This window comes from Rattus rattus, chromosome 3 (genome assembly GCF_011064425.1).
Source record: "Rattus rattus isolate New Zealand chromosome 3, Rrattus_CSIRO_v1, whole genome shotgun sequence".
Taxonomy (NCBI): domain Eukaryota; kingdom Metazoa; phylum Chordata; class Mammalia; order Rodentia; family Muridae; genus Rattus; species Rattus rattus.
The window spans coordinates 148,362,517-148,376,290 of record NC_046156.1 but is presented as its reverse complement, the minus strand read 5'-3'; the positions used below and the strand labels follow the sequence as shown (position 1 = coordinate 148,376,290).

The window sequence follows — 13,774 nt, the reverse complement described above, 5'->3', positions numbered from 1 at the left end:
TGAGCCACCATGTGGTTGCTGGGAATTGAACTCAGGAATCCCAGAAGAGCAGACAGTGCTCTTAACCTCTGAGTCATCTCTCAAACTGTTTTAAAAGGCTTTCAATTAGCTTGACTCAAGAGTCTCTACCATTTCTGGAGGACTGGAAAATTTGTATTTGGTCAAGATACCAGCTTCTCTTAAGGGATATAAGAAGATACAGAGTAAACCATAGATTGTGCCAGGCTGTTTCCTTTGTCTGCTGTGGGTACAGTAGCAGCTAGGGCTGGTTCTCAATGGAAAACCATCCTTGCTCATCTTCATCTGAGCAGCTCTGCTTGCTGGTCTCCCTACCATTGCTTTCCAATGGACCAGTGCCTGAGTCACCCTGGTGGGCAATGTTGTGTGGTGCCCAGAATAAACAACAAAATACAATATGCTCAGTGACACCTGAATTTCAGTTAATCAAAACATGATATTTTATAATAAGTTTACTTTGGGAGCCTGGATAGCCTAGGGACAAGGGCTGCAGTCTATATTTTAGAACAATGTTTAATACATTGTAGCTACTTGATAAATGAGAAAGAACTAAGAAGCTAAGCTGGGCTTCCCAAGCTCAGTGACCCACAGCCTGCTTCTGAACCTAATTTTCTTATCTTTAAAGTTGGTATGATTATTATCATCTCTTCCAGCTGTTGTGAGGATTAGTGAAATAGTCCACGACAAACCCTAGCTTCATTAACAAGCTCCCGGCAAGCCTGCAGGTTGAGGAAACCATGCACTTTCAAGATGAATCCATGTTCCTATACATCAGCGTTTCAGGCGGATAACCCCAAAGGAAGAAGGGAGAAATTTCATCAAGGGAATTTGGTGGTGTTAGGCTCTGAATGTTTGAGAGGGAGTCTGACCATTATCAAACTTTAAAAATAGCCTAGGCCTCGAGTTCTTATTTGGGAAGGCATGACCTAGCAAGACGAGTTTGGATAACATGTGTTTTTTCCAGAAATCTGAATGATTTAAAACTATGAACTGTGGAAAAATAAGATGGGTATCTTTATTTTGTTCCTCGTTAGCTTCCCTTCACACCAGTGATGGTCCATGTCACCAAGATTGAAGTCAGTTAAGGATCCTTAGCACTCTTTGATAAAATGTGCTCATTGTGCAGAAGAAGGAAAATAAGTCCTCAGGCATGCTGTGCTTGTGTAACACCAGGAGGGATATAAACAGGAATCCATGCAATTTGCAGAAGGATTCATTCACTAATGATTTCCAAGGTGCACACTGACTTTCATAGGAATTTAAGTGCATTGGTGTTCAAATCCTGCTTTACTCTTGCTTCTTTACAATTTAATAATGTTCACCTTTGCAACTATTGTATTCAGCTATCTTCCCGTTAAGGAAATGTGGAGAATGCTGTAAGACAGTAGGAAATCAGCACTTCCAAAGGCAGCCACAATTCACCTTTCCGTTATTTGCTTCTGGAATTTGATTTCCATGTGTTTCTACTATTAGGATAATATGTGTCCGGTGTATGTATATTTATTGTCACAAAATCTACCAAAATCATTTTCATGGAATGAAAGAAGAAAGGAAAATCAAAGCAAAAAGTATGCAATAACTCATGTTGTTTGGATAATTGTGAAAGAAACAGCAATAATATTACTTCACAAGCTACAAGGCTCAGTTTTGCTGTAGATACATTTGTAGCAGCAGATGTAAGAGAGGGTGATAACATTTATATTTTGCAAATGAGTTCTTCTTGTGCCTTGGATTCGATCAAAATGGTGGCAAGCAATGATATCGAGATCCTGGGATCTGTGAGACGCTTTGAATCTGAGTGGTGATTACCTATGACAGCTGACTCTATGTACAGAGCATGGTGTGTAGTACTGGTTACTTGCAAGTTAGCTACATTTAATAGTGCAAAATGCTGAGCTCTTGTCACTAAAGAATACACTCCTGTAGGGTCTTTGCCAGTGAACAGGAAAGACATTGAGGTTTCCTTTGTGGCTATTGGGACACTTCTTCCAGATGGCTTTCTAAATGAAAACATTATTTTCACCTATACCTTGTTTTAAGATATTTTTTTACTTTCAATCCTATGTTTCATATGCTATCAATCATTTATTTTCCATATTTAACACCTCACACTTTTATTCTTCTAAAGTCTTCAATGCAATATAGACATACCCAGCAGTGGGTAGCTGTTTATCTGTGGTGTCTTAGTCAGAATGGACCCTGATGGTACGCACAAACCAACCTTTATGCACAGTCGAGCTGGCTCAACCATCTGTTATGTAAAGTGGTGAAATCGAGACCCACAAGCCAGTGGATCAGATAATAACTGTGATTGACCACCAATTAATAATTTATTTTTCTGCAAATATTTGGCTTTTATTCTATCAGGAAACAGTAATACTATGACCATACCAAGTAGATAGATGCTGGTTAAGTCTCCTTACACACATGATTTGATGTCTGGACCACCAATAGTGCCACACGTTACACACCTGACTTCAGTGTGTATCAGGCCATAGCAGTGTACCTGGTACACCGACCTGGTGTCAGGACTACTCATTCTATGGGTGCATATTCTGGACACTTGATCATTCCAACTCATACATGGGAGCCATGTAGAGAAGTCTCTGGATCACCTTTCTAATCAGTAAACATTCTTCTAGATAGCTAACAATATCTATATTCCTGTACAAAAATAAGTATAAATTATCAATCAGTATGGCCTTTGTTTTGTTCTTGTTTTTAACAGAAAAAAATTTAAAAGCCATTAATTCACTTGAAAATCTAGATGATCCTGAGGAAGAGGTTAGTTTTCTTTAGAAATCACAGTGAACTGATTGGTGGAATAATTTCAGTGTGTTTTTTAACTATTTGTTTCCCTTATGTTCAAAACTGAGAAGGAAAGAATTATACACTGTCCTTGTGGCTGAATTTGCTTTATGTATTCAGAACTGCTAAAAGTCTTAAACACACTATAGTTCTATGTTTACAGAGGACCTTCACTGATTCATGTTCTGGGTATCACGGACCACCAGCAATTTAGTTCTTTAATGTCTGGGAGATGAAAAGGGACATATTCTTAAGTTGTTCTTTTAAGCAAGGAAACAATGTATATAGTTGGTTGAACTTTGTGTTCCTAGACTGTGGTTACCTGGCAATTTCCAGTAGGGAGAGCAAGTTCTTTTGATGGTTTGTCTTAAGCTGATTCTAAACTTTCCCATTGGAAGCCAGGGCACTGGATTTGTGTGACCCCAGTAACCTCACAATGAATTATTTTAAGAGAGCATGTGCTCTCATAATACTATGCCAAGTAACAAGGCAGGCTTCTGCTTAATTAAAATGAGGGTTATTTTTCCCCTCCTCACGAAAAAAATATTCTACTACTTCTAATGAAGGTGTGTCAAGGAAAGGCTATTTTAGATTCAGGTAAAGTTAACTTTTCCAAAATTGTCTAATGCCATTCTCTGTTTTTCTTTTTTCCCTTATATCTATAATCCTTGTTTTTGCTTTAAGAATTTACTCAAGGCTTAACCTGCTGGCAGCATTGTATCATTAAAAACAAACATAGACATGCTTATAGGATCAACAGGTCAGCTTCCAGCAGACACGTCTCTTCCTGATTTCGAAGGATGTGTTTTAGTCGAGCTTTTGAAATTAGAGGTAAAACATGCCAAGGGTATGAAATCAGTGATTGGGAGTGAATCCAGGAAGCAGTGGCCTCACCATGCAAAGCAACCCGAGGGAATGGTTGGTCGTAAGGATGCTGTGTTTCATTAATTATGACTTAGGAGAGGCAGGTGGAGACGAGGGAGGGGTGCTGCTGCTCACTCCTCCTTTCTGTTATCTGACCTCACCTGAACCTTTACTTGGGGACTTAATTACATCTTTTTTCCTATCTTTTCTTCCTTAGGGCTGGTGTTCCGTGTACTGGGGCTTAACATTCTTTGCTTCATTAGTATGGTTTAAAGTGAGCCATCATTTAATTTTTAGGTTGAAACAATAGTGGATCTGTCTCCCGTGGCTTCCTGCAGGTGCTTCAGTGAGGCAAGGTCTGAAGTCTAATATCTGGGCAATATTAGTGAGCTGTAGCTATCTAATAGAATCTCGTGTCTAGGAAGTGTGGTCCCTTGGATTGTGACCAATTCTTTTAGTCTTTGGTTCCACTTTCCTGCGGAGTGTTAATGGCCATACAATTAGTCAAAATTAATGTATATTTGTACTGTCCAGGCTACTCGAGGATTTAATCCTCAGGGGTGACTTGAGCTTGAGATAAGTGGAATATTTAATTCTTTGTACTAGGGGCCTAACTCTGCCTTGTTGAGCCAACTATTACTACACAGGCACTGCCTCCTGTGCAGGAGTGTGGTTGTGATTAAGTTGTGTGTATGTGATATACCTTGAGTGGCAGGAGAACTCTCTTCTGAGCCAGTTCTGTGTGCGGCTCATAAGAATTTATTAACCCATGTACTTCCTTCTAAGGTAAACCCTTAGTTTACCTAGTATTTATTAGTTGATTTACTAGTTGCTGCTGTATGCTGAGAAGTATGTTAGGTATTGGGGAACTGATACATGTTCAGCTCCAAGTACAAGAGTTGGTTGATAGTGGCCTTTGAGTTCTTTTTCTGTCTTTTGCAAATAAAGTTTTACTGAGACACGGTCATATCTATTCATTTACACCTTGACTGCAGAGAGATTGGAGCTATACTGCAAAATTGAGGATATATAGCATAAGCCACAAAGGTGAAATATTTTCTACTCTGGTTTACAAGAGATTCCTGACTTTTGGCTTAGCAAGAGTAATAAGGAAACTAGTAGTTTCTTTGTGAACAGCTTTAGTAGCCCTGAGGACAATAACAATAACCAGATTTGATGGTACTTGGGGCAAGGGAGGCTGCATTGAGAAGGCTCCCATCCAGGTGGCCCTGGACATGCTTTGAACACAAGTATGCAGTTCTCATAGGAATACTACAGGACTTCTGAGTCCGGGAAGGAAGAACTTGGAATGTGAGTGCCCATAGGTGACTCATAAAGGAAAGTTACTGTGGGTGGGGATCCTGGATCCAGGTCAGATCAGGGAATTGGTCTTCTAATATAGGGATTGACAACCTTTCACTCAGGCCAGGGGTTCTTACCTGGTCCTTGTAGACTGTGGATGAACTTCTAGACTCGTTGTTTGGTTTATTCAGATCCTATTCTGTGTGGCAACGGAGAGCCCCTGCTGATAGTGGAGAGATGGCCCAGATTCCCACCCCTGTGGGTTCATGCGCTCATACATGCATGAGGAGATGCTGCACAGTGTGCAAACTGTGCCAGGGTTAGGAGAGACCCTGGTTGGGGAGGGGCGGCCAGATCAGAAAAAACTAAAGTTAGCCCTTCAGAATGGAGATCTGAGAGGAAACAGGTAGAGACATTTTATACAATTGGACTTGACAATGATTGATGACAAAGAAAACCTGTGTCTGAGGGTGAGGGTCCAAGGAGACTTCAGTGGGATTCAGTGGGAATGATCATGTAGGAGAATGATCAACAAGTCTTGTTACTTAAAGGTGTTTGAGCTCGCGGTTCAATAACTGAACAGAGCCCAGAAAAATTATTTTACATGTAAATAATTAAAGTGGCAAATACTCCTAGGAAATCACAGGCTGAAGGAGGTAGAAAAACTCAGTTTGAATTGTTTTGAGTCATTAAGTTTCCCTGTTGACTAGAAAATAGGAAATAACAAATCGCACATGGATCGGATGCATGAAAGTAAAAGTCAGCAGTGCCTTTAGGGTGTTCAGTCAGCATGGGGTCAGTCAACCCTCAACGATGTGCAAATTGTACTTAACGCGTAAGGAAACGTAGATGATTGGAGTGGCTGTTAACAGCGTTGACTTATAACTCTGGTTCAACATATTTTTCCCAGAAAAGCTTTCTCTGAGTTTTCTCTCAATCTATGATGTTTGCTAATAATATTGGATTCCTTCGTGGAAGTATTAAAATCTGCCTCCATCACTTCCGTCTTGCTAAATCAGAAGCCGCCCCTCTATTTCTGAGGCCTTTTACTGTTATTTTAAAAATATTCTTGTGGATGTTTCACTTTGTTCATTTTTGCTGTTTTGGGAACAGTATTGCTTTGTACCCCAGGTTGGCCTCATGCTTACTTGGCAACCCTGTGTTGAGCTTCTGTGTGCTGGGATTCCAAGTGTGCACTACAATGTCTGACAAGACCTTATTATTTCCTTTTGTCTTGTCATGCCATCGGGATAGGAGGTCTTATGTATGCTGGGAAGTGGCCTAACACTGAGTTGTCTTTCCATCCTCTGATTCCATTTTCGGTTGGAGGGATTGAGCCTAGTGCCTTGTTTCCATGATGAACAAGTGCTTTACTACAGAGCCATGTCTACTTATCACTTATGAGCCCGCCATTTAAATATGTCAGTGTGCTACTGACATGGTTGGACTTAAGTTTTATTTTTGAAAATTATTTTTAGTGTGACACTTTTAAGGGTTAAAAGTCTTTTTAAGGACTGAAGGAGCCGAAGGGGTTTTCAACCCCATAGGAAGAACAACAATATCAACCAACCGTACTCCCAAGAGCTCCCAGAGAGTAAACTACCAACCAAAAAGTACACATAAACCCATCACTCCAGCCACATCTGTAGCAGATAATGGACTTATTGGGGAGAGGCTCTTGGCCCTGTGAAAGCTCAATGCTCCTGTGTAGGGGATGCCAGGGCGGGGAGATGGGAGGGAGAGGATGGGTGCGAAAAACTCTCATAGAGGCAGGAGCGGGGAATGGATAGTGGGATTCCAGAGGGGCAATGGGGAAACGGGATAACATTTGAAATATAAGTAAAGAAAGTATCCAATAAAAAATAAAATTAAATGATCCAATATGATTCATGAATACTAGACATAGAGAACAGAAAATAAGTACATAGAATCAGAACCACTTAAAAAGTTTCTAGTAACCATAACACTTAATATATATTTTAAAAGATTTCATTTAGGGGTTGGGGATTTAGCTCAGTGGTAGAGCGCTTGCCTAGCAAGCGCAAGGCCCTGGGTTCGGTCCCCAGCTCCGAAAAAAAAAAAGAAAAAAAAAAGATTTCATTTAAACAATTTAAATATATTGTATTATTATGGGGGAGCATAGGTTTGTTCACAATACAATGCCCATAGGGACAGAAAAGGCAGTCAGATCCCACAGAGCTGGCAATACAGGAAGTTGTGACTCTCTTGCCATAAGTAATTGGTCCTGAAAGAACAGTCTGAGGTCTTAACACTGAGTCATCTATTTCCCCCCAATGTTTTGAGTTTTTGAAGATGTTTAGAAATAATAAAGATTGAACCAAAATTTTACTTGTTATCATATTTAAAATATATACTATCAAAAAACCCAGAATTAAAAATACAATGTAAATATTATCAATTGAAAAATACTATCATTGTACATGAACCATATGTTCCTGATGTAGGGTTATGTGGGGTCCCATGTCTACTCCGCCACAGGGCACAACCACTCAGGGAGTCAGGACATAGGAGGTTGACCTTGCTTACCCTACATCATTGCTGGCAGGTGTCAGGCTGTAGGAAAGCCCTGGGACACCTCTTCTTGGGAGTGGGGGTGGGGAAGCTCTGTCTGAGGTATGGGACAGCTGGAGCTGGCTTGGGGGTCCCTGGGCCTGCAAGGAGGCCAGGGCCATCTGGTTCTCAGGCTCTTGGACACCCAGGCGCTGCAGAATTTGGTTTGGAAGAGCTGAGAAAGGAGTGGGGTCAGTGGACTGGATCTAGCCTGGGGCCGAGGGGGAAAAGAGGAAGCAGGGATAGACAGTGGAGAACTTGGCTTGGCTTGATGGCAGCCTTGGCTGGGAGGGCAGGGAGGCCTTCTATAGGAGATTAGAAGGAGACTATGTAGGAGAAGGCCTTTTTCCTGGCTCCCCACAGCAGATCCCAATGAAAAGAGGCAGTCCATGGTTTTAAGGCCTTTATTGTCATGGCAGAAAGTGGATGAGTAAAACCATACCCTGCTTCTCAGAGTGGGCCTTGATTAAATACCTTTTGCAGGGAGGAGTGTCTGGGAAGGAAAGGTTATTGGCTAAGAATTCAAGTATTTAGGTACCTCATTAAAATGGAGATCTGTCTTGAGCCTACCCGTGGAGGGGCTTGGGGCATTGCCCTAAAGTGACTGATGGCCACAAATCTATGGAGGACTGAGACTAGTGACAGGGTCCTGGTTCTTCTGGAGTCAGGCAAAATGCCTCTTCCCTTCAGGGTCACTGGGGTTTCTAGCCTTAGGTCAACCAGGAACCAGACTGCTTTTCAGGGTCCTACACCTGAGCTTCCACTTCTGTCAGAGGAGCTAAGACACTTAGCTTCATTATAAATCTCATATGTATCAGACTCATGAAAGTAGAATCAGTGTTGCCCTTACTGTATTCAGTCAGCATGGAGTCATCTATGGTGGTTGCTGCTAGGTGGCTCATGCTCCATCCCCATGTACTAATTCTTTTTAGCATTGTTATTAATAGCAAATAAACAAAGACCATTGAGTTGGGAGAAAGATAGGGTGAGGAGCACTAGGCAGAGCTGGAGGGAGTAAGTGCTGGATGGATATGATCAGTATGTATTGTATAACTGCATGGGACTACCCAAGAATGAAAGCGTATTACTTAAAACATACATATAATTTAAGTCTGGCTTGTTAAACACCTGTGAAAAAGCACAAGGAAGAAATGTTTTCTAGAATAATTTTGAGCACACACGAAAAAAAGATACAGGTGTTTTAGAATTTATTTACAGTCAGTACACAGAATTAGAAATAGCCATTTTAAACAGGTTGAAGAGCTGTGTCATGAAATGCCCTAAAATTCCTTACAATTGGTAAAAATGGTTGATCTGTTAAGGATTTACACTTAATTTTTCTTATGGAGCATTTTGTGTTTCATATTATATAATCACCATCTTTCCAGCCGATTCACATATTTAAACTTTCAAAATATATTAATGTAACGGAAAACTTGGTTATCTTGTCAAATACCCTTGTGTCAAGCAGCATGCTGGTGGGATATTGACAGCCGTTCTGAAGGAAATTTGCTGTCCCCAAAGCAGAGAGAATGATCCTGATTTGGATACAGGCCACGCGAAGTTTTCAGTTAGCAGAGACTTCCCAGATGTACCTGCATTGTGATGACTTATATGAAATATGTTTTGTCTTCAGATTGTTCGAGGACCAACTTCAGACTAAGCTTTTGTTAAATAGCAAGAGTTTCTTATCTCCATTGTTAACATGTTTTCTGTGTATGCATTTGCCTCTCGGTCCCCATTTCTCTCAGGGAAATGCCCACGCCTTCTTCCCTTAAACATTGCCTTCTCAGTTACAAGCACGTCTCTGCCTTAACACATTAAAGAAGAATGTAGACTTTTTCCTTTGCTTTTATAGTCATATTCATCAGAGGCCAATTGAGTTATTCTAAAAGAATGTCATCTTAAAACACCTGTGTCTTTCATAATTAATGGAGGTCACAGTTACATTTTATGGTGTCTCTAGATGAAATGAGCTTTTCAGTTAATATGCTTTTGATGGTTCAACCTTTTCTTTAACACCCTCTGAATTGTAGTACTTTACATGATGACAGCATTCAGCTTCATCTGGTAAGGATTGCCTTGTTCCCTCAGAGACGGGATTCTTGTGTTTTGTGATTTGTTGCTAATGTACCGCTGGGGGATGAGATGTGACCCAGTGATGGGTCTTCAGTCCTAGAGTCAATAAGACATAAACCCCGAGACAGAGAAAACCTATTTGGACATCTAGACGGGGGAAGGATAAACAGGCTTTAACATTGTCATTTGGCATCTGCTAAAGGCAATGGCTTTGTGATTTGAATTAGTCATCTGCATCTGTGGACTCCTCCAATAACATTACTCATAAAAGTGATCTGGCTTATTGCATTTAAATGTGTAATGCCTAATTTTATTCCAAGACCTTGGGAACAAACGTCTAATTTTACTCCAGAAAAACTAAGGAGAAACAAATCCATATTTTTTATCTAGTATAGCCATAAAACCAAACCAAGTTTACCCCTTAGCAAACTGCTACTTATTTCCATAATGAGAAGAAAATATGAAAACAGAATAGCTCCTTTAAATTGTGTCACCATACCCAGAACAGTCTAACATCTTAATCTTTTGTACCAATGCTTCTTTCCCTTGAAGAATGACCAAGGCCCTCATTACTACCTGTTTACATCTCGAGGTGTTATGAAGATTAATGGGAATACTTAACGCTTTGAGCTTCTCCCAAATTGCCCCATTAGAGAAACAGACGCTAAGAGCAACATTTGGTTAGCATCTCTGGTTGGCTGTGAGCCCAAATCATTACTCTTTCATGTTGGAAAGGGTGGTGGCCTTTCTCCTGGACCTCACATATATTGTTTTCCCACCTCTGTGCTCACACAATTGCAAGATAAAGTGCTTGCTTCTTCTGCAGTGCCCTGGAGAACAGCCATTTGCTGGGGACATAGATCTTACTTTGTGGTGTGAACGGCCCAACATCTGGGAGTACCAATTTTTTATTTCTCTTAGAAGATTTTCTTTCTTTTTGTAACCTTTAACTTCATAGGTCACTGACCCAAACTGTAATAGATCAACTTGTCTTGAGAGATTTAAGGACCTTCTTGTTGCCTAGCAGGATTGGAATTTTTGTGCAGGCAAAGTAGTCTTAGGTCTAAGCTTGGAGAAAAGTGGTTTGAGAAAGAGGTTAGAGGGGTCTCTTCGGATCCCTTGGTCCAGTGGAGGAGAGGGATTAAAAGAATCCCATCAGCATTTCACTTGGGATTCTGTCTGGGGAATAATCTTAAAATAGGTGGGCGCCATTGTGGTGGTGCCAAAATGGGCAGCTCTACACATTTGCAGTACACGAAGACCCATCAGAGCATTGGGAAGATTACTTTGGTTTTCTGCAATGCATTCTTTATTAAACAAACATTTAAAAGCGACTACCACACTGTGTCCTTCAAAACAAAAACAAAAACCAAACAAATAAGACCCATAAAACAAAGCAAAAAAACAATTGCTAGAGAAATGCAATGAACCACCTTGAAAACAGACATTTACGTAGACACTGGTAATACATAAGGCAGTGAGTGTGGGTGACTTCAGCTTCAAATTGTCCAAATCCTTTGTTATCAAGATTATGGTTTATAATGGTTTTCCAATACCAAATGCTCAGCGTGGAAAGCATCCATATAAGCAACATTATACAGACTGTATAATCCATATAAGCAACATTATACAGACTCATTAACAGGTTATATTTAGGGATGTACACACAAGTATGTAAAAATAAGTGAATTAATGCAAAAGACTTGAAAGAGAATAATAGTTATGGGAGGATTGGGGGAAGTAAAGAGAATGATGTAATTATATTAAAATTTCAAAAATAAAAGAAAAATAGACTGTGATTTATAAATATTGTCTTAGTAATATTGTAGTTATTAACTGGACTTACTCAAATAAAGAGATCGTTCTCTGTTTTGTATGATGAGGTTGTAATTACATCTGATAAGATGATTTTGAAATGTTAGTTGAGGGAGATATAAACATTTAAACTGGTTTCTAGAAGTTCCTAAAATTTGCCTTGACATTTTTGTTTTACGAATTTTATAGTATTTTTTTTAAATGGCTGTTGGTTACCTTTCCATTGCTGTAACAAACTACTTGAAATCATCGATAGTGTAAGGCTCACAACTTAAGAACTTTGATATGCGTCCATCTGCCCCCTTTTACTGTTGGTAGAGACTGTGGTAGACAAGGCTTGAGCATCTTCTGTAGACTGGGCCAAGAGATGGGTGAAGCTGCCCAGGGTCCCAGTATTTTCTTCAGCAGTGACCTAACTTTTTTCTACAAGGCCATGTTCCTTAACAGTTCTATCTCGCAATAGTGCCAAAGCTGGAAACCAGGGCATCAGCACATGGACCAAGAGAATAAACTGTCTATCTGAACTACAGAAACAGTCAGATATTCAAGCATCTCTGTTGCTTATTAAATCAGTCACTTAAAATGTTTAAATATTTAATTAGTTAGTTTTTATGTAAAATTTGTATGTGTGCAAGTGTGTAAGGCCAAAGGCTTATGCAGGAAGGCATCCTTAATTGCTTTCTAATTCATTTTTTGAGATTATATTTCTCACTGAGCTTGGTGCTAACCAATTGGATAGACTAGAAAATGAGTTCTAGGAATCCCCTGTCTCCAAACTCCTCCCCCTACAAGCTGTAGGGCTATAGAGGCGCACCATACCCAGTGCTTTACAGGAGTACTAGGGTCTTGAACTCTGGTCCTCATTCTGGCACAATGGACATATCCTACATCCATACGCCATGCTTCCTTTTAGTAAAACAGAATGTGACTTAGGAATAAATACATAAATACATACACACATGCATGCACACATGCACAGACACATGCACACAAAACAATAATAACAACAATAACAACAATTAAAGAAAAAGATAATAAATTTCAAAAGAAAACAGTGGGATGTACATGGGAGGATCTGAAGGGAGAAAAGGACGAGGAAGATGGTATAACTATATTTTAATCTCATTTGACAAGATCATAGCTTGGTCCCTTGCTGAAATGAAATGAAGCCCAGTAGTTTAGAGAAGCATTTAAAAATATAGTGCAGTTGACGGGAGGTTCCATGTAATCAGATCAGTGAGACCAACCTGACTTCTTAATGGGGAAACATACATCACAGTCAGATCATAGTCACAGAAGTGAAGGCATTAAGAGGCAATGGGGGGGTTGGGGATTTAGCTCAGGGGTAGAGCGCTTGCCTAGGAAGCGCAAGGCCCTGGGTTCGGTCCCCAGCTCCGAAAAAAAGAACCAAAAAAAAAAAAAAAAAGAGGCAATGGGAGCTTGCGTCTGTCTCTCGTTGTCACATTGCAGAGTCCACAACTCTCCTCCAGGTCTCAAACACACGTCTCTTGATAAGTCAGATGCTAGTCTCTGGCTCCGAGTGTTGTATCACCCATAGTGGTAGAGGATGATATTTTGCCCCCCCACCCCATAATTACCTCTTTCTACCTCCATTCTCAGCATTTTCACGAATGCTTTGATGCATGTTCATGGGGGCTCTACTGAAGGTAACTTGATCTCTGTTTGTATTTTGCAGAAACTATCTCTTCAGACTACAGCTCGAGGATCTGTCTCTCATCCAGGTAGGTGTGATTTATTTTACTTAAGCTTCATTTTCCACCTCAAGGATCTGAAGACAGTTGCATGTAAAGTTGTTAATCAGGGTGAGCAGGGTTCATTTCCTTGGTGGACAGACCCCAGGACTCTTAGCTGCCTTATCTGATGTGAGTCACCCACCTCTTCTAATTCCCAATTAGCCATTTCCTCCTGCATGTGGTTGCTTTACTCCCTGGGTTAAAAGCCCCATAAATAAAGCAGAGAGAAAATGTTAACCTCTGAAATTATTTTTGTTGCCACATGGAGACTAAGCTTGGCACCCTTATGCCTGAATGTTTACTGCCATGGCAGATCTCATCCTCACGGCTCCTTTGCTTCCTCTAGTCTTAAAGAACAGTATGCCAGGCAGGGTCATCTAGGAGGGAAAATGAGCAGGATACAAACATCTCCCCTACCTGTGTCCCCAAGCTTTTCCTGTAGACTGTCAGGATCCTGGGGTTTTGGGTAGTTTGGGAAATAGACACGAAACAATTTTGATAATACCCTAGTGTCCTGGGCTCTAAGAAGTGACTGGGGAGAAGTTGATCTTTTCTGTCTAGAA

At 40.4% G+C, this 13,774-nt stretch overlaps 1 protein-coding gene across 2 annotated transcripts in view; it reads left to right on the top strand.

The window, feature by feature from the left end:
- Nucleotides 1-13,774, top strand: part of Sema5a (semaphorin 5A) — a 433,267-nt gene that overhangs the window by 202,976 nt on the left and 216,517 nt on the right. For both annotated transcript variants that reach the window (XM_032898665.1, XM_032898666.1), the window contains one exon: nucleotides 13,154-13,199. In XM_032898665.1, the coding sequence (XP_032754556.1) occupies nucleotides 13,154-13,199 (46 nt within the window). The remainder of the gene's footprint in view (nucleotides 1-13,153; nucleotides 13,200-13,774) is intronic.